The 20664-nt window shown below is 43.8% G+C and overlaps 2 protein-coding genes across 3 annotated transcripts in view; one reads left to right on the top strand and one right to left on the bottom strand.

Annotated features, from left to right (window-relative positions):
* Positions 1–6461, top strand: part of LOC139366218 (BCL6 corepressor-like 1) — a 48603-nt gene extending 42142 nt beyond the window's left edge. The window contains exons 4-12 of one of the 2 annotated variants that reach the window (XM_071103448.1): positions 135–267; positions 418–876; positions 2072–2280; positions 2548–2805; positions 3086–3252; positions 3456–3601; positions 4091–4168; positions 4427–4586; positions 4792–6461. In XM_071103448.1, coding sequence (XP_070959549.1) covers positions 135–267; positions 418–876; positions 2072–2280; positions 2548–2805; positions 3086–3252; positions 3456–3601; positions 4091–4168; positions 4427–4586; positions 4792–5119 — 1938 coding nt within the window. In that variant the 3' untranslated portion in view covers positions 5120–6461. Of the gene's footprint in view, positions 1–134; positions 272–417; positions 877–2071; positions 2281–2547; positions 2806–3085; positions 3253–3455; positions 3602–4090; positions 4169–4426; positions 4587–4791 lie in introns of both variants that reach the window. The other variant, XM_071103449.1, reaches the window with a different exon arrangement.
* Positions 6462–18172: 11711 nt separating this feature from the next.
* Positions 18173–20348, bottom strand: LOC139366217 (mid1-interacting protein 1-like). The gene is made up of 2 exons (XM_071103447.1): positions 20212–20348; positions 18173–19674 (listed from the first exon to the last, which is right to left on the bottom strand). The coding sequence occupies exon 2, from the start codon at positions 19582–19584 to the stop codon at positions 19096–19098; it is 489 nt and encodes a 162-aa protein (XP_070959548.1). The 5' UTR covers positions 19585–19674; positions 20212–20348; the 3' UTR covers positions 18173–19095.
* Between the last annotated feature and the right edge of the window lie 316 nt (positions 20349–20664).

Raw genomic sequence — 20664 nt, 5'->3', positions numbered from 1 at the left:
AAAAAGGCAATTCAGTGTTTATACAGTCCAGTTGTTTCTCCGTATGCTCTCCATCACCATCCAAGCTTTATGATCGATTACCTGAATGGTCTATTTAGTGCACTCACTTTGTCCCCTGTGTGTTGCCACGGAAGAAACCATGTGTACCTGTACTGGAGCACAGTCTGTCGCTGGTGGAACCATCCCCACACAGGGATGAGGGGGAGAACACTCGCAAGGAGACGAGCAGCCCGACTGATAACAAGCAGGCTGCTCACAACAAACCAGGTAGGTCTGTCTCTTGTGACAGTCTAGAATCGAACTTCACCTACTACACCTCAGCCAAAGATCTAATCAGAAGTCCTTTGTCACGATTCCTCTTGTCCACTTTGTTTTAGAACGCTGTGAGTGAGTCTGTTTTTGATGTGGGTTCCACAGGTAGCGTGAGCAGTCCTCTCCTCAGTCCCCAGAGATCTGAGACCCCAGTCTCCCTCAGCAGCCCTGGCAGACCCAGTAAGGAGCCAGCGTCCTCCGAGAGCTCCACCCCCAGGCTGAGGAGGGGCCGGCGGAGGGCTGATGAGGCTCGGCTGGACGACTGGGGCTTCGCTACTCCCTCTCCTCCACCTCCCTCAACTCCTCCTCCCCCTACATACCCACCCCCCCAGCCACCCCGCCGGCCCAGGGGCAGACCGCGCACCAACCCCCTGCCTGAGAAGGCTGAACAGTGCAAGGCCAGACCCGTCCCCAGCACTGAGGGAGACACCCCGAAACGCAAGAAACGGAACCGCTGCCGGAACAGGAAGTATCAGAATGGGGAGTATATCACGGAGAAGGACAAGGATGGAGACGGAGAGGGGGAGGAAAGATCTGTCCTCACCAGACAGGGTACTCGATCAGGTACGGTTCACCTGGAAATGAAAAATAAAATAGACAGTGCAGTTAAAGGTTTGTTTGGATGTGGACCTTACACAGTGGGCCTTACACAGTGGGCCTTACACAGTGGACCTTACACAGTGGGCCTTACACAGTGGGCCTTACACAGTGGGCCTTACACAGTGGGCCTTACACAGTGGGCCTTACACAGTGGACCTTACACAGTGGGCCTTACACAGTGGGCCTTACACAGTGGGCCTTACACAGTGGGCCTTACACAGTGGGCCTTACACAGTGGACCTTACACAGTGGACCTTACACAGTGGGCCTTACACAGTGGGCCTTACACAGTGGGCCTTACACAGTGGGCCTTACACAGTGGACCTTACACAGTGGGCCTTACACAGTGGGCCTTACACAGTGGACCTTACACAGTGGGCCTTACACAGTGGACCTTACACAGTGGGCCTTACACAGTGGACCTTACACAGTGGGCCTTACACAGTGGGCCTTACACAGTGGGCCTTACACAGTGGGCCTTACACAGTGGACCTTACACAGTGGGCCTTACACAGTGGGCCTTACACAGTGGGCCTTACACAGTGGGCCTTACACAGTGGGCCTTACACAGTGGGCCTTACACAGTGGGCCTTACACAGTGGACCTTACACAGTGGGCCTTACACAGTGGGCCTTACACAGTGGGCCTTACACAGTGGGCCTTACACAGTGGGCCTTACACAGTGGGCCTTACACAGTGGGCCTTACACAGTGGACCTTACACAGTGGGCCTTACACAGTGGGCCTTACACAGTGGGCCTTACACAATGCAAAGTTGGGTAGAGTTGAGTGACTGAATATAACTGTAAACAGTATAACTGATTTGGAATACAGTAGCTTCCCTCTATTTGTAGTTTATTATGTGAAATAATCCATGTATGTGCCATTAATGCACTCTTTATTTTGGATGGCACACTTCAGCAGAGATGGAAGGCATGTTTACTGTGAAGGGGCTAGCCTCATTGTTTGTGCCTCTAGCTGCCATCCACTACCAAGTGTGAAGATTATACAAGAAGTCTGCCCAAACAAATATTGTGGCTTTATATGAGCCTGTCTGTACACAGCTGGTCATCCTCACCAGCATGAGACCACACCAACATTTACCAACACCCAGCATACTGCTTATAAACGTTGAGTAAATCTTTCCTGTGTTGTGCTAGATTTGAGGACTGGCATGTACCCACGCCTCAGTGCCACTCTGACCTGTCGTGGCGCCAGCCCAGAGCCTGGTCACAGGAGGCCCTCGTTCACCCGCTCAGGGTCGGTGCGGCGCCCGGAGAGAGAGGCCTGCCCAGAGCCCAGCGACAAGCCCTCTGGGAAGAGGAAGTTCAAGAGCAAGCACTTGAGTGACACAAACGAGCCCAAGAAGGTAGGAAGTTTATCAGCATCCATCGCAGAGGCCATAGATCTGGAGTTTCTGTTTCCTGTCAAACAAATCCTTGTTGTGAGATACAGTGGGCCGTGATGAGCCTAAAAGCTTGGCTCATGGTGCCCCCTTGTGGCACATATCTGTACTACGTATTTTGTGCTCTGGCAGCTGATTTCCTCCAGCGCAGAATGTGAGGCCGTTTGTCCTTGCTGTCACACTCTGTCACACACGACTTTCTCATTACCCTGTTGTTTTTTTTTAATGCAGCTCAAGACCAAGCGTTCCAGCTTGGGCAAGCGCCCTACCTCTGTGGCAACTGATGATGACAGCCCCAACGCTAAGAAACCAGCAGGCCTCCCGGCCACCCCTAAGGGCCCGGCCTCCCCTCCAGCCAGTAAGAAAGGAAGAGGAGGGGCACCAGAGTCTCCTCCTAGCAGACCTGTTCCTCCAGAGGTTCGCCGGCTCATTGTCAACAAGAACGCCGGGGAAACTCTGCTACAAAGAGCCGCCCGATTGGGCTACCAGGTACTGCTCTACTGCACTTTCCCCCTGCCATTACTCAGGTGTGGTGGGCCCTACACCTCATACCAGACCCTAACCCCAAACAGAATTCAGTTTATCAAACATGAATTGACATTACATGTACATTTGAGTCATTTTAGCAGACCCTCTTAGCCAGAGCGACTTATAGTTAATGCATTCATCTTAAAATACCTAAGTAGCTAAAGGTTACCTCAATAAAGTAGTTATCAGCAAAGTCATGGCTAGTAGGAAAAGACAAGTTCAAGTGTTCTATTTTCTGTAGGATGTGGTGCACTATTGTCTGGAGAAGGATGTGCGGGAGGTCAATCGGCGTGACAACGCAGGTTACACAGCTCTCCACGAGGCCTGCTCTCGAGGCTGGAGCCATATCGTCCAGGTGCTGCTGAAGTACGGCGCCGACGTCAACTGCAGCGCCCAGGACGGAACACGGTGAGCTTCTAAGCACTACTGAACAGACTTAATGAGGATATTGTTTGCCATACACTCCTGAGCTGAAGGGTTATGCCTGCAATAAATCACTATATCTGTTGCATAAAATATAACATTCAAGCTTGGCTTATATGAGATCCGTTGAACTGTATGTTAGTTGAAGAAGTGAAAAATAACACATTTGTGCGATTGTATTTTGTCAGGCCCATCCATGACGCAGTAGCCAGTGATAATCTACCTGTGGTGTGGATGCTGCTGAACCACGGGGCAGACCCCACCCTGGCCACCTACTCTGGGCAGACAGTGGTCAAACTGGCCCAGAGCCCCAGCATGAAGACCTTCCTCAAAGGTACTCTAACCTGTCATCTCCTTAACCTTTGACCCCTGTGACAGACATCACACAACATTTTCACAGATCACTAGCATTGGAGGATTACTCATTTTGTTGATCTTATTGTCATTCATATCAGTGCCTGATGCTGTTTGACGTTTCCAGATTTACACCAGAAAGCAGACCATTAGATTTTTATTTTACCTTTATTTAACTAGGAAAGACGGTTAAGAACAAATTCTTATTTAGAATGACGGCCTACACTGGCCAAACCTGGACAACGCTGGGCCAATTGTGTGCCGACCTATGGGACTCACAATCACGGCCGGTTGTGATACAGCCTGGAATCGAACCAGGGTCTGTAGCGACGCCCCTACCACTGAGATGCAGTGCCTTAGATCGCTGCGCCGCTCTGGAGCTCACTCAGGAGTCTGTCCGGTTCAGAAAGTCACAGGGTAGTGTTTGGTGGCCTTTTTTTAATCTGACCCTGAATGTTCTTTGTTTCAGAATACTTCACAGACCTGGAGGGGAGAAGTGACCAGGACCCCAGCCTGCCATGGGAATTCTACAGCAGCTCTGTGTTTGGTAAGAAACCTTCGCTTGATTGGTTTCTTTTCCTCACCATTGACCTCTGCATCCACTGTTATCTGTGTTATGACTTGATTAGAATGCATAGTGTATATGTCATGATTAGAATGCATAGTGTGGTTGTTAGGAACAGAACAGTCCACTAGGGGAGCCTTAAGCCCATGGTCAAACAAGAGGCTCTTAGTACTTAGAACGAAGGTGAAGCGAGTTCTCCCGGCCATCCTGAGCTCACGTCACAAAATGTTTTTTTTTCAGAGACTGGCCAGGAGGCATGCTGGGACTTCCTGCTCTCGCAGCGGGAGGAGGAGAGAGAGGGTAGTAAGGAGAGAGACTCCGATGGGGACTGTCTCCTCTTTGAATTTTCTTCAGAGCCCCTCTTAGCCTGCTTCCATGTCCAAGTGTCGTTAACCCAGGGGTGAGTCAACACCAAAGCAGAAAATCACCTGTCAACACAATCATTCAAATACATAGTCCCAGATTTTCCACCCATATTCTAGTGCTTTTGTTTCTGCTTGTCGTTTTAAACCCAGAAGCACCTTTTGAAATCCTTGCAACCACTCTTCAGATTGTTGGATAGGCTCAGCTAGTTGTAATACAAAGCTTATGTTTGTCCCTGACAGCTTTTGCAATTGGTTCCTGTTGACGGATGTTCTGAAGCGGCTGAAGATGTCGTCCCGGATATTCCGGGCGCGGTACCCGCACTTGGAGGTGGTGAGCCTGGCGCGGACAGAGCTGTGGAGGCAGGTGTCAGTCAGCCAGGTGAGCACATCCTCTGCACAGCCTCAGGGAGAGGAGGAGGAGGAGGACAGGGAGGAGGGGGCGGGGCTGGTGGAGCTGGTACGCTGTGTACTGGAGCTACAGGGACTGCTGGGTTCCTCCATTCACATCCTACAGGAGGACGAGGAGGAAGGGGACAGGACGGATACAGCCACTCCCTGCAGCCGGTAGCCCACCCTCCTCTCGCTCTCAGCCCCTCACACATCCAAACTGTTCCTCTACACGTCCCCAGTGTCTCAACCTAACCTCCCCGCGAGCAGCAGATCAAAGTAAACCATGTCTGGAGGCGCCGTCGTAACGGTGTTTGTGGCCAAACTCTGGCTACGCCACTGGGAAGAACACACCTCACCAATGACCTGGGACCTCCACATTGAGGTGAAATGGGGGCCATGGCAGCGCCACCTCGTGGATGGGTGCTCAGTGCTGGAGGGCAGCTTTCAGGTTCAAATCTGTAGGTATATTTCAGAATCCAAGAAAAAAAAATCAGAAACCCCCTTTTTTATGATTCTATATGTTTATGTTAATATATGTATATCTTGCCACCAGGGTGAACACATTTGGTTGTGATGTATTCGTGTGGCAAGGGATGGATTATGTTTTAGGATTTTTTTGGTGTGTGGTTTTGTTCAGTTTGTTCCTGAGGGAAAGCGAATATTTTGGGGTGGGAGATAATCCAAGGCTTTTATCTTGGTGAACTCTTGCGTGCAGCTAAGAGGCTTACAGCCAGGCCAGGCCAGCTAACAGTGGCAGGAAGGCCCTGGGGCCAGATGGCCCCTCCGTTGGGAGACCCACAGAGAACAGACCACGGACATACACATCTTCCCAGCTAACAGAACCATAGAACCATAGTGATCTAGAATCATGTGGACAACTTTCAGTAACTGAGAGGAAGTGCCACATGGTATCTGTGGAGTCCAGGGCCCTCTGGTTAACCTTCACTTTGCTGCATAAGAGTGACTCATGGGAGGGATTGGATAGGTATCCTTTTACTGCTCCTTGCTCATCACTCCTCCGTCCTCCTCATTGCGCTACAGACGGACTCCAACGTGCTTTGTGGCGCGTGTGTTTTATTTACACTGTTTGTGCTTAATTTAATGGTCATTAATATATTTGAAAAAAAATCTTTGTATGGTTGGTGCTTCATTTGAAATGTACAATTAAGGATTCCTTTATCCTTCCCGAGATTTTCGTTTTTTCCCTTATTGCAAACAGTATTTTAACAAGCAAAAGTACAGTTTTATTGTACTGGTGCTAAGCTAGAATTTGTGTTGACAATCAATGAAGTTTTTGTTTGAAGTTAAAAACCAATAAATTATATTTAATTAAGGTGAAGTGACAGAAATGTAAAGAGAGAGTATAGTTTCATTACCTATGATGGAGAAAGTGGAATACATCTAGTCTGGAGAAGAGGACAATAATGTACTGCTTTGTGTGAGTGCTGTTAAAACAGGTTCATCTTTTATTTGATTCTTTTTTATGAAATCAACCAGAATAAAGCATGATTGTGAAGTATTGTTTGTGGGTATTCATTTCACTCTTCTGAAAGCATACCCATCTAGCACATTTACTTCCTTGGAAGTTGTGGGAATGTACTTTTTTGGTTTCCCATTGGTTCTGGGAACGAAGCCATACGCTTCCTGACCGGTAAAACTGAATGTTTTTAAATGTTCTGAGAATGTTTTACTATGGTTCCCTGAATGTTTTTAAACGTTCTGACAATGGAAGTGAAAATTATACCTGTTCTGAGAACGTTAATTTTTTTAGGTTGCATCGAGGTTCTGAGAATGTTTTACTATGGTTCCCTGAATGTTTTCCTGGGAGGTTTTATTAACGCTCTGAGAAAAGAAATGATACGTTATTTGGAGGTTTTTGAATAACTTCCTTAACTTACACTGAATGTTTCAAGTCTTTTTAATAACAATTCTATCTTATTTTGGGTTAACTTTTTTTGAACTCCAATCACAGATGGGCATTAATCATGGAAAAACATATTTTTTATTGTAACACAGCATCAGTGAGATTCAACCCTATAATCTTTTGTTCACTAGCCATTGAATTAGTTTGCACTGCGCCACTAGGATGGAGCTAGCATTCTAAGTTTTTTTCCCCGCATACAAAGGTGTTCATTTTATTCTATTTAAACAGACCCCATTTCAAAGGAAACAAGCGCTCATTAAAATCAGGTGTGGCCAATTACTGGGTGCGGCCAACACCTGAACACACTTAACAGGATAGAGGGAGTTTTGTTGATACTGAGAACGGAATGTATATGTTTTTAAATAACATTCTTAGAACATTCTCTGAACATTACTAACGTTTTCTTATGGGTAGTCTTCTTATCATTCTCTGAAAAATGTATGAGCATGACTTGAAATAGAACCATGAGGAAATGTTATGCTGAAGTACTGAAATTCAACACCGAAAAACATTGTTTCTTAATGTTCTTGGAACAATTTGAGAACATTACTTTAAATAGAACCATAAGGAAACCTGTAGGAAACATTATGCTGTACTGAAATTCCCACAGAAAAATGTTGTTTCTTAACGATCTCTGAACTTTTTCAATGTCCCAATGTCAAACCAGTTGGAGAACGTTCCTAGAACATTACCAAAATTGAAATGAAATGTAACCATGTTTGAACTCTAAGGAAATGTTCTGTTAAAGTAATAAATACCAAAAAAATGTGCTGAGAATGTTCCAAAGCCAAGCAACTATCCTGCACCGTTCCCAGGAAGTTGTGGGAAGGTTGTATGTGAAATAACCGTAGGACAACCACGCTCTCACCAAACATATGGTTCTCAGAACGTTATGTGCTATCTGGGTGTATTATATTTACAGTCAGTTACTCTCAGCTCATTTTAAGATAACGCTTACCACAACCTTTTACATTTTAGACCGTATTGTGTAAGTCTAAAGGAAGACCGATAGATAGGTGTGGTGCGAGGCACACGAATGTTCGCTGGAACTTGGTTGTAATCCTCTGACTGGTGATAAATCGACCTCTTGAAGAGGTGTATGTAACCTACCCAATCTTATCATCAACCTAATGACCATGATTGCCAATAACATCAAAAAAGGTATAGCCTAAATAGGCCCACTGTAAATTATAAATGAACTTCTCTGAAATATCATTCAGAACATGCACTGTCAAGCAAATATCCATCTTCGTATGAAATTCAAAGGTACACAGCATGACTCAAACCCCAGCATGGTGCTGTGATAAGGATTTGATGATCTCCACAAAAGAGAACTAGTGACCCAGTCTAGTGCCATAAATCAGTAAAGCTGGAGGGGTGCAAAGTGTAGAAGCCTACCTGCGTCAAGTCACGGCCGTCTTGCTGTATCACCACTAGTTTTAATTTAACTGGGTTTGGTTTTTGCAATTGAAAATACTTGTATTTTTTTAACCTTTATTTAACTAGGCAAGTCAGTTAAGAACAAATTCTTATTTACAATGACGGCCAACTGGGGAACAGTGGGTTAACTGCCTTGTTCAGAATGACAGATTTTTACCTTGTCAGCTCGGGGATTAAATCCAGCTACCTTTTATAGTTACTGGCCCAACGTTCTAACCACTAGGCTACCTGCCACCCGCCGCTGCCAATGCTGATGATGATATAATAAATGTGTCATTATAGGATATTTTAGAACACTCTTTGAAAAACTCTCGAGTATCCAGTATCTAAATTGTGATGCCCATATACATTTCTATTATCAAAATAGATTTTCCACCAGATGGCATCGTGTTGATAGAGAAACATGGGGAATGAGTTGCACTTACAAATGATGGAGTAGTTGTGATCAAGCTGTGCGTTGCACAAATATGCCACCTGTGTCAAAGTTGCCAATGTGTGAGACATCTATATAGAACAGAGCTCTCCAACCCTGTTCCCGGAAAGCTACGCTCCTGTAGGTTTTCACTCCAACCCCAGTTGTAACTAACCTGATTCAGCTTATCAACCAGCTAATTATTAGAATTAGGCATGTTAGATTAGGGTTGGAGCTAAAACCTACAGGACAGTAGCTCTCCAGGAACAGGGTTGGAGAGCCTGTTATAGAATGATCTATCCTGGGGCTGTCCCAGACAGTCCTTGATTAGAGGGGCACAATTAAAAAATGCAGTGGAACTAGATTAGAAGTCCAGAGTTGAGTTTGAAGGGTCTATCTATCCTATACTTTTTTCCCCCTTTTTTTCCATCTCCCATTCTGTTACACTAATGACAGAGTTAAACTGATTTAGACCTGTGACACCAGGTGGGTGCAGTTAATTAGCAGGTAGAAGAGAAAGCCAGCAGGCTCCGGAACTCATTGGGTAAGAGTTGAATACTCCTGGGATAGACCATTGAGACAGTGTTTCTATAAATGAAATGTGTGCCTTCACCTGATCTGTCTTGAAGAAAGGATGTATGGACATGTCATGTTTGCATTGTATGCTTGGAAACTTGCAAGTACCAGGGTGCCAGTGGGGTTTATCTAAAGCTGCCTGTTAATATCTCCTTGTCATATGTGTTCCTCTCACTGTCTCCAAGGGTGCTTTTCCAGATGATAGGTGCATCTGACAGCCTGGATGTCATCCTGGTTAGATTTCCAGGGATGTAATACAGGAAATATTGATATGCAACTAAGCCATGATAGCATATCTCATGAGATTTCTCATGAAGTCATATAAAGTGTTGGTCACTGAGAAAAAATGACAAGACATGAGTGAAAAGCTTTTTAAAACCTCGGAGTACATGTACAGTACCAGTCAAAAGTTTGGACACACCTACTCATTCCAAGGTTTTTCTTATTTTTTACTATTTTCTACATTGTAAAAGTTACTGCTTATTTGAGCTGTTCTTGACATGATATGGACTTGGTCTTTTACCAAATATCTTATGTATAACACCCCTTCCTTGTCACAACACAACTGATTGGCTCAAACGCATTAAGAAGGAAAGAAATGCCAAGGCACGCCTGTCAACTGAAATGCATTCCAGGTGACCACCTCATGAAGCTGGTTGAGAGAATGCCAAGCGTGTGCAAAGCTGTCATCAAGGCAAAGGGTGGCTACTTTGAAGAATCTAAAATATAACGTATATTTTGATTGTTTAACACTTTGGTTACTGCATGATTCCATATGTGTCATTTCATAGTTGTGATGTCTTCACTATTATTCTACAATGTAGAAAATAGTAAAAATGAAGAAAAACTATTGAATGAGTAGGTGTGTCCAACCTTTTGACTGGTACTGTATGTCAACACACAGATTCAGCAGCCAGCATGGCTAAAACATGACACTGACATACCAAAAGAACAAGCCCCTCATTATACATTTTGTGCACTTTGCAACCCCCAAAGTTACTATAGTTCAGCACTTCTGCAACACTTCTTCTGTACAGTCTGACAGAGCTAGAGTCAATCAATTCCTTCTAGGTAGCAAGTTCTTTACAGATATTAATGTTCCAAGAGTGAACCCTTAGTTAACATAGCCCCCTAAAACCTACATGACAGTAGCTCTCCAGGAACATGGTTGGAGAGCCCTGTTATAGAATGACAGTGTTTAACTCTGTCATTATTGTAGCAGAATGGGAGATCAAAAAGTATAGGATAGATAGACCCTTCAAACTCAACTCTGGACCTCGAAGCCAGTTCCACTGCATTTTTTCATTCTCCTCCTCTAACCAGGGAGTGGTTTAGACCTGGGACACCAGGTGGGAGCAATGAATTATCAGGTTGAACTGAAAACCAGCAGGCTCCGGACCTCGTAGGGTAAGAGCTGAATACCCGTGGTCTAGGGGTACGTACATGCAATGATGTGAAGATATATCATTGTTTTATATGCTCAACTGCTTTGAAAAATGTGTTTTCTGTACATTCATACTTGATTTATCTATAATATCCATACTGTGTAAGTGATTATCAAAAATCTGGCAATTGGATGCCAAAGATTGCATACATTTGAATGCTTTGACAAGGGCGGAAGGCTCAGCTGCTGATAGCCCTGTAAATTGAGCGTCATGACATCATACATGGATCCAGATTTGAGATCCACCCATTCACCGAGCCCCTGGGATCCTGCTGCGTTCATTGGCCATCTGTTGTTTTAGGGCAGTGAATTCTGATTGGTTTTAAACGAGGGCAAGTCTCTACAAGACCTGCTGACTGACTAACATTGAAAAGAGAAGGAAGAGAGAGCGCAGAAGGCACGCAGTGGTTTTTCATTGTTCCTATATGCAGACCTTATTGACAAAAAAGGGCAGAATGGATAGCTTTAATACAGAAGATGATGTGATATATCAGTCAAGCTTTAGGGGGAGGGGAACAACGGACTGTTACATCAGCGAGATGGCCTCATTTTTACTCCGAATTAAACTGATATTATGAACTGGGTGGTTCGAGCCCTGAATGCTGGTTGGCTGACAGCCACGGTATATGAGACCGTATACCACGGGTATGACAAAACATGTATTTTTACTGCTCTAATTACATTGGAAACCGGTTTATAATAGCAATAAGTCCCCTCTGGGGTTTGTGGTATATTGCCAATATACCATGGCTAAGGGCTGTGTTCAAGCACTCCGCGTTGCGTCGTGTGTATGAACAATCCTTAGCCGTGGTATATTGGCCATATACCACACCTCCTCGGGCCTTATTGCTTAAATATCACACCCTTGTCAAAATAAGACATTACATTAAAACATATAAACTCACTTTCCAGTTCTTTGCAAAAACTATTCTAATCATGTTAGGAGTCTTTCCCTCCAGCTGCACCCTGTTGACAATTATTTCAGAAATATTTGCATGTTCTTCCACAGAAGAGGTAAACCTGTTCTCCCAAATGTTCCTTAGGCTCCCTTCTTGTGGACCTCCTCTACCCCTTCCCTTTTGCCTGCCTTCTCAAGGTTCATGGAGGTTGTCTGTAGTTTTTTTCACCAAGCCTTGGGTTATGCAACAGTCTTCTTTGAAACCCACAAAGGGAGGTCCTGTTCGCTTGGCTTGTCTCTAGAACTCAGCCTAGAATACTCAATTTTCACCCGTTTCCTATTCAAAACGACTTACCATATCACTCTGCTGAGGACCACTCCATGATGCCCAGAATCTTAAATATGCTACAGCGGACACTTACAGTATAGTTCTCTGGTTTTCAGCCATTACTTTTTACTTCACCAGTCATTGTAATTGAGAAAATGAATGTGAAAGTCCAAATCTAGCAAATGAGAACATGTGTAGTCGAACATATTCCTTGACTCATGATTTGTAATGAAACTGCTTATTGCCATCTTATTTTGATGTATTACTTGACTAATTATTCAAATTAGAAATATACTTCCTCTTTTTGCCGTTTCATCTAAGGATTTGTATGAAGGGGTTGTTTTGATCTTCCGTACAGGTATACGCCACATATTGAATCATAAAAAGCCTCTTAGCGATCGACTACTCCACAGAGTCTTGCAAAGCAATGCACGAGCAGTTCACAGACAGACATGCTGAGCAATGCAAAGATGACACGGTTGCTCATCATTGCAGGTATTATTAATACTCTGACCTCCGATGCCACTGTAGTTGGTTAATCTGCTGCTATCTTTGACTTTAAACGGACACATACTCTAAGCTCCTGAGGGATAAATATATCAGGAGACTTAGGAGGGAGAGTAGCGGTCTGTCACACATATTTCCACATCAGATTTCACACTGTAATTGACCAGCCTTGGCCAGACTGTTGCATCCAGACAATTCATCAGCACGTATACAGCGGGCTCTTTATAGTCTAGACACCACTCGCAGGTCATGGATCACAGACGCACTTTTGAACTTTATATCTTGATTTTGTTCACGTGTCAATGGAGAAAGTTATTTTAAAATCTCATGTGCATCTTATAGCAGCATATTCCCTAACGGCTAGACTATTAATGCTGGTTTGAATCCTTAAAATGACTTGATTGTGTTTTATAGAATATAAGGTATTGTATGTGGAGGAGAGAGCTCCCTTGATTTGGGTTATCTTACAAGGGGAAAAGTGAGTCTGCAGTGAGAGTTCAGGTCTTGTCTTGTGGAAGAGCTCATGGTGGAATCGCTGACTTGCACCATGCACACACATAGCCGTTGCCATTGTCTTGTCCTTGTCTTGCAGATTAGATTAATTGAAATTTCCCCACCAAGGATGGATGCAAGCACTGACCTGTGGAGAACTCAGCCTTTTAATCTGTCTCTGTATCCTCCAAGCTCTGCCATTGAGAACAGGCCTCCTCTACATGGGGGTTGAAAGGCCAGCGAAACTGATGCTTATCATCTGACAATTACCGTAAGCTGATTCCTAGTAGAAAACAAAGACATTTGTGCTATAGATATATGTGGTGGGCAAAGATAACCCTGGGAAAAACGGAGTTTCAACAACGGAATACATTCCATGCATATCTACTGTAGCCTGGTATATTTACCTCACATACAGTACAGAATTGACATAGGATCAACGTAGGTACACAATACCAGTGAAAACAAGGATCTTTTATTGACCTAATTAGATCAAGCTAATAGAGCAGTGGTGTGTACAGGGCTGGGTGGGCCTTCAGTGCGTTGCGAGAGACACTCTGTGTCAGACACTGGCCGTTAGCAGAGCCAGCTGGGCTCGACGCCCACTCGCCTGTTACGTAAGCGCCAACATTCCATGCCTATACGTTCTGCAGGAGAGAGGCCAAGCTCCTACTCACCTGAAGGGGATGATGCTGCGCTAACAATGAATACTGACCGCTCAGATAACAGGGAGATCTGGGTGGATTTCCCCCTGTCCTATTGGTATATACACACAAGCCAGAGACCAGATTCCCCTTGTAGACAAACTAATGTTTCTTGCCCCCCAAAGGAAACCTTTAAAACCCATTATTTGATTTACTTGTCTTGTTAACTGACCATTCAGAATCTCAATATCTATAGGCTTGTGTCTCCTGCAGCTAATTTACCATGAATACACACACACACACACACACACACACACACACACACACACACACACACACACAGAGCTGAGGACTGAGATGGTACAAGAAGGGCCTGGCACAGCCCAGCCTCTATGAAGGCTGGGGGGGGGGCCTGGCTGGGCACTGAAGGACCTCAGTGGGAAAGCATCTGCCCAAATGAGAACACAGTGTTCCCAACTCCACAACTGCTTCCCAGGCTGCTAGAACAAAAGACTTGCAGCCAATCCGAGTAAATTGAGCAAAGACGGCCTTCTCCACCTTTTTACTGATAAAGCGTTAGGGTTGCTTTGTTTTTCAAATATGGCATGCAAAAGATTGATCACTGAGAAAATCATAGATGAGATTGCTAAGCAATGCATGATTTGACTCAAAGCATACATTGCTTGGCATCCTTTGACATTATAATGCAGACTTTATTTAGTATTATCAACCACTATGCATAGTTAGCTAAATTGATTATCATACTTACAAACCTGAGACAAATATCAGTCCATTTCTAGTATAAAGGCTTAAAATGCCTAATGTGCCTTTATGAGCATAGTTCAAGGACAGGCACTTTTTATTGCTAAAGCCATTATGCAGATGGATAACTTGTCAAATATACTTCCTGAAATACTATCCACTTTGGTGAGGGAGGGAAACTCCCTGTAATTTCCTTGGCTTTATTTTCTTCCAATGTCCTCCTCACCATTTAAGAGATGTTCCCATTGCCAGGAATGTTAGTAATGACTTGATAGAGCATGCTGGTTCTCATAAGACTTGTGCAGTACAAGGCAGGGTATTGTAAGGCTACGCCCCATGGGCTGTTGTGTGAGCATATCCAGCCAGGTTATTTTACTAAATAGCAATGCCTAGAAACACTAACAGTAGACAGCCAGGCTGTATACATTACAGTACACAGGAACCCTACAAATGACTTCCAATTAGAATGACCTGTTTACTTGCTGGTTGACCAATGGACTCCAAAGACCTGATGTGTTTTTTTTTGTTGCTATTACTCCCTGTGAACTTGGATATTTAATTCAAGCATGCCAGTATGTTTCAATCAAACATATTCAGTATGCAGGTGTTTACTCTTGGAGCAGCACTGTTGACATAGTGAGGCGGGAATATACCTGAGCAAGCAAGCAGTTGATTAAACCAGAAACAGGCCATGCCAATCAGTTAAAGATAGACACCACTGCTTTGCAACTGAGTAAGGGCTCAACTCAATGAATTGACCTTCAGCAACAATTCAGGTCAGGTCATCCATTTGATTTGGCCATACATTCGTCCACTCTACCTCGTGAAGATTGTTATCTGAGAGCCCTGTCTGTGTGGCTGTGTGGTTAAATGTCTAGCCCGTGCCAGATGAAAGTGTTGCAGCAGTTGAGCATCCGTTGTCAGCGACTACTAGCAGGGAACAGGAGGTATGGCTGGGGCAGCTGGCTGAGATGGGCCAGCCAACGGGACCGCTCCCTGCCAAGTGTCAGTGATCACGCCGTTGCACGCTGACCCACGGCATGGGCAACAGATTCACAATTTATAGAGCCTCAGAAGGGTCTTGCAACACAGACACTCTCATGTGTCCGTCAGTGTCGCTCCGCTAGCCAATTCCCCCTTGGTCACATTGCACTGCATCCATTCCCCTTCAGAGAGAGAGAGAGAGAGAGAGAGAGAGAGAGAGAGAGCTGGCAAAGCACTCATCTCCATAACCTCGACACTAGTGTCAAGAGTTGAGTATCAAGGACATACAGCCAATTGTCTTGCCGTTACATAGAGATGGCTTGTTACTTAAAATACCGAGCACCTGGTTAGATTTGGACAGTTACTGCATTCAACTGTCGCTGCATTTGTCGGACACTCACAGGCCATATGTAGACAAGAAATATTGCAGTGTTTTCAAACATGACTCTTGGTTCATAATCATGTCCCAATTGCTGACAGACCATGGTGAAATGTATCACAACCACACCATGTGAAACTTACTCAAATCTGAGAGGCAATGAGTGTGATCATACCCCTTTGCTGTATAGAGTTTCTGAAGACATTTAGTTGGTCCTAACGGTCAGTGCTGAGCAATGTGACTATAGGGGCCTCACGCCATTTAGGAAAGGGATTCAGATATTATGCTATTAAAAACCATTTTCAATTCTTGAAAGTACATTTTCAATTCATTCATTTAATTTCAGTTCTGATCCTGAAATGACTAAGAAATGAACCCCATTTTGTTTGGATCACTGTATTAATCCAGTCACGCTCCACAGACAAAGGTCAACAATAATCTCCACTTGAGTATTCAGTCCATTGACTATATCAACAAATGGTGCTAAAATGTGTCTCCCGCACACAGACAACTTATCCTCTCTGATAGCCAACAGTCGTGGGGACGTAACGTGAAGAAACCCAATTTCCATTCATATCAACAGCCTGACCAGCTGTCCCACTATTTGTGGTTGACCCAGTTCACTTGAGTGGGCTGAAGGATTGACCAACTTTGCTACAGTGATTTTTTTTGTCCAGATATTTCCCAGCATACATTGAGAGCATCTACAGAGAAGACTCAGGAACCCAGCTTCATATAAATGTGCTCTCGTAGTCATAGCCTAATACATGAGCCTTTCATGCCCCAACGTGCTTTGTGTTGGGTCAGAGTAGCCCTTTTAGCAGTGCTCTCTCATCCCTCCTGTCCCTCTCAGTCTCTGCAATCTTTTAATCACTGCTGTGCCTTTGAGGGGGAAAAAAGCATTGTTACCCTATTGGCTGCTGTTGGTGGAGCTGTTGTTGGTGGAGCTGTTGCTAAGGGAAAGGGGTTGAGAGGGTAATGGAGGTGGGAGATTGCCGTTTGAGGAAGCCATATGGATAATTTGTGTTTGATACACATCAAGCATAGATATATTGAGGTCTACAATTATTGGCCACTTTTATAAATATGAGCAAAAAAATATACAAAAACACAAATACTGAGCTATTTTGTACACTAAAAAAATACTAAAATACAAATACTGAGCTATATTGTACTCAAACACATACTCAGAGATGAAGTGCTAAAAATTCTCTAAAAGATAGGGATATTGGCACCCCTGTTTCAATACTCCAGCACCCTGAGCCTTGAAATAATTTACATTTTGAGCATACAATATAGCTCAGGGTGTGTATTATGTAGTTTTTGCTCACCTATATATTTTGTGTTGATTTTACAAACGATAACAGATAATGACTCCATTGTGTTAGCCTCTACATCTGCATTGTTTGCTCTTTGGGGTTTTAGGCTGAGTTTTTTGTAAAGTACTTTGTGACATCTGATGTAAGCTTTATACATACATTTGATTAAAGTAATTCAATGACCCATATTAAGAAAAAAAAATGTAATGAAAGTAATGTTCTTGTTTCAGCGCTTTGAGAAGTGTTCTGAATGATTAAACAGAGCAATATTCTTTAGGTCAAAAACCTGATTATTTATGCCATGAATCTTTATAGCTGTATGCTCCTTTTTATTAAGCCCATCTCTCGTCCGAGTCAAACAAGATTGTGTGATATGCAGGTTGAACAATTGCCAGCTGATTGTTGAGGAAACTTGTTAAACAGCCATTGATATTTTGACTGAGGAACAAGGAAAACAGTCATGAACTCTTAGGTTAAATCAGTCCTGTGTTTATGACTCAATGGCATACGAAAGCACTGTAAATCAGTTATAAACCTACATTTCCTTAACCAGGCCCACTGCAGCAGAAATGCTGCCATCACTTGCATGAGAAGTCACACCTTAGGGAATTGAGCCATGAGCTCAACGCAGGAAATAGTTAAGGGTCAAATGACCACAGATAACTTCTAGCTGGGGTTTCCCTTCCAGCTAAATATTACTAACAGATATACAATAACTGCATCAATGTTCACCCAAGGTCATTCCAGGGCAAGTGGCAGGGCTCATGGTGCGCCATAAGCCTCATACTATGCAAGTTAGTGCCCAGACTTGCTTTAAACTTTCAAGGAGCCTGTATTGTAGCGAAGACAACAGCAATTGTACAGAACAGAAATCAGTGCTCATGTTATAGCATGTCAAAGTCACCTTCTAGTCTTAACAGGAATCTGCCACAAACATCAGCAAGTAACATTTGGAATGCAGACCAAGCGAGAGCCTATGCTATATAGACTGACAACTAAACCAGGGACGAAACTACTAGAATGAAAATCCATCCATCCAATGGCATATCCATTGACCCACAAGTCTAGTCACTACCACCGCTTGACATTAGCTGCACACAAATTTGAGCTGAATACAAAACAGGAGTTTAAGTCTTTATTTAGTTGTACTGCATTTGTGCGCAATATAAAAATTGAAATAACCAAGGACAACACAGAAAGGAATAGTGTTACAATACCATCACTCCAAAAAGGGCAGGTTGACATTTTTATACCAATCAGACAATGTGGACAAGATGGGCATCGGAGCAGGACTTGAGTTATAGAAATTCAAGGCACAGCATGTTTCATCAGGAGTGCTACAGAGACATGAATACATCATTACTTTTTTTTATTTTTATAAAAGGCCCTTAAAAACAAGCCCATATGCTAAAGTGTGCTTTACATTTTAAGGAGGGACAGAACAACCAGCATTCTAAATACTCCTGCAGTCAAATCTTTTTAGAGACATTTACAAAAGACATGGCATACAGACACCCAGTTCCTTTGACATACACGTGAATCCACATTGAATGTTTGGACTTGAAATGAAGACTGATGGTGACCTACCTACCAGAGCCATGATTCAACAAGACTCCAAATACGATACCAACAACTCTGTAAACAGCCAATAAGCATGAAATGTCAACTCTGATAAACTTACAATGCACAGTTCAAAAAATCAGACATGGCCTTAAACATTCAGGAACATGTGCAGGTGTCAATCAGATTGGTTTAAATGTATGATTAGTGGAGTTTTGGGAAGCAAGGGACGAGAGGGGGTGGCGTGTCACTACTCAAGTCAGGATTGAAAGTCAAGTAGCTCAGGGCCCGGTATCCCAAAATAATCTTTACGCTAAGTTCATCATTAAAACCATAAGATCCTATGGTTCTAACAATTAACTAAGCCTTAAGATGCTCCCGGGAAACCAGGCCCTGGTCAGTACACCGGTCCCTGGTCAGTTGCACTAAGTCTCCGATAACACCACTGTGTGAGTCAAGCAGTCCACGGTCAGTCAAAAGTGACCCTATCTCATAAAGTTACCACCTCCAATCTCCCTCTTGTAGCGGTTGGTGAGGTGGTCTGCTTGCACTGTGAGTTTTGACAGGACACCAAACAGTCCCCTGAGGTGGTAGTGGAACTGGCCTTCCAGATCAGAGCCCTCTTCACCAGGGAGCTCCCCAATTATCAACTGCTGCTCCTCTTGCTTGACAGCCATTTCCAGGAAGCTGGCCCCACCGCTCATCTCCCTCTTCAGCAGGCCCCACTCCATGTCATTCTTGATGGACTTGAGGAGGAGGTAGTGCTCATACATGTCCTTCTGCTTGTTAGGGTAGGGAGGCTCATTCTCCACCACCACAACCTGCTGGCTCTCCTGCACCTCCAGGGGCACATCCCGCAACAGGCTGGGTACCATGATGGTCTCATCCATGTTGTTGGTTGCAGCGATGAAGCGGTGCATCACATTGAGGAGGGAGTTCTTGTTGCTGGCCGGGTCACTGCTAATTTGCATCATTGTGGAGGTTTTGGCAAGACTTAGGTTTGCAGGAAACAGGTGGAGTAAGGTAAAGTTTGATGTTAAGGCTGACTGATGATCTAAATGTCACTGTGGAAATAGAAACATTGAAGCCATGAGACAAAAGAATATTGCATCCCAGCGTTATAAAGAGAAGGCCATTGGTCAACAGAATACAGCCACACTAATAGAAAGGCCTACTAAATAAATAGGCCATCACATCAGCCTACTAAGAACGCAGCAAAAAGGCATGTACCACTATTGTCTGCTTATAACATTTTCAGCTGGTAAAGTAAGCGTGGCTACACAACAGTAAATGGAGACATGAACAGAATGAAGAGCCACTTCATAAACACAGGGTTTAAAGGCTTAATCTGACTACTGCGTACCAGAGTAAACTATGGTTTTGGGATACCAATGACAGAACAGAATGTCCACACTAAAACGAAGGTAGCCTACGCTATCAGAAAAAAACATTTTCCCGCAATGTTGCGAACAAACAAGGCGTTATACATTAACGGTAGCGCTTCCTGTAAAATCTAGTATAGTATCTACTTGACCTTGCCATATTTACAGAACTGAGAGCGCCCAAATAAACGATAAGTCTCGAACAAAACAAATACTGACCTGTGCAAACTCTTTCTTGATAATATTCCTTGCTCCACCCGCTCGTACAAAAACACGTATGTATATACTTCCTCGGATTTTGTAGCCAGACGTGGACCTTTATAGTGGGCACGCCGGCTAGAAAAAAACGATCTCTCCCACTTCACGGTTTCAATGGCGCAATAGGATAGTATTGAGGAAATGGGGCGTTAACTTTAGGTTACTGACAGTGATAAAAAGCAATCAGAGAGCACATTATTTTGTGAGCTTGTCCGCAGCAAAGACCCGCAGTAATGTTACCGTGTTTTTAAGCTTGATACATTGTTTCAAAAATCATAATGAGAGAATCGGTGTTTGTATATGGCAACTATTTTAGTTCTAATCACGAATGGTCATTTCAATGCACTCGTTTTCTAAAATATATTTTATTATTATTAGCCTATTACCCTATTATGTAATAGTCCACAATATAGT

Source organism: Oncorhynchus clarkii, chromosome 14, assembly GCF_045791955.1.
Source record: "Oncorhynchus clarkii lewisi isolate Uvic-CL-2024 chromosome 14, UVic_Ocla_1.0, whole genome shotgun sequence".
Classification (NCBI taxonomy): domain Eukaryota; kingdom Metazoa; phylum Chordata; class Actinopteri; order Salmoniformes; family Salmonidae; genus Oncorhynchus; species Oncorhynchus clarkii.
Note: the sequence above shows the minus strand (reverse complement) of the source record. Positions and strands in the feature narration are given on the sequence as shown.

Bases quoted from the DNA above. Each gene is read 5' to 3' on its own strand.
- LOC139366217 (XM_071103447.1), bottom strand. From the start codon at position 19,584: ATGATGCAAATTAGCAGTGACCCGGCCAGCAACAAGAACTCCCTCCTC.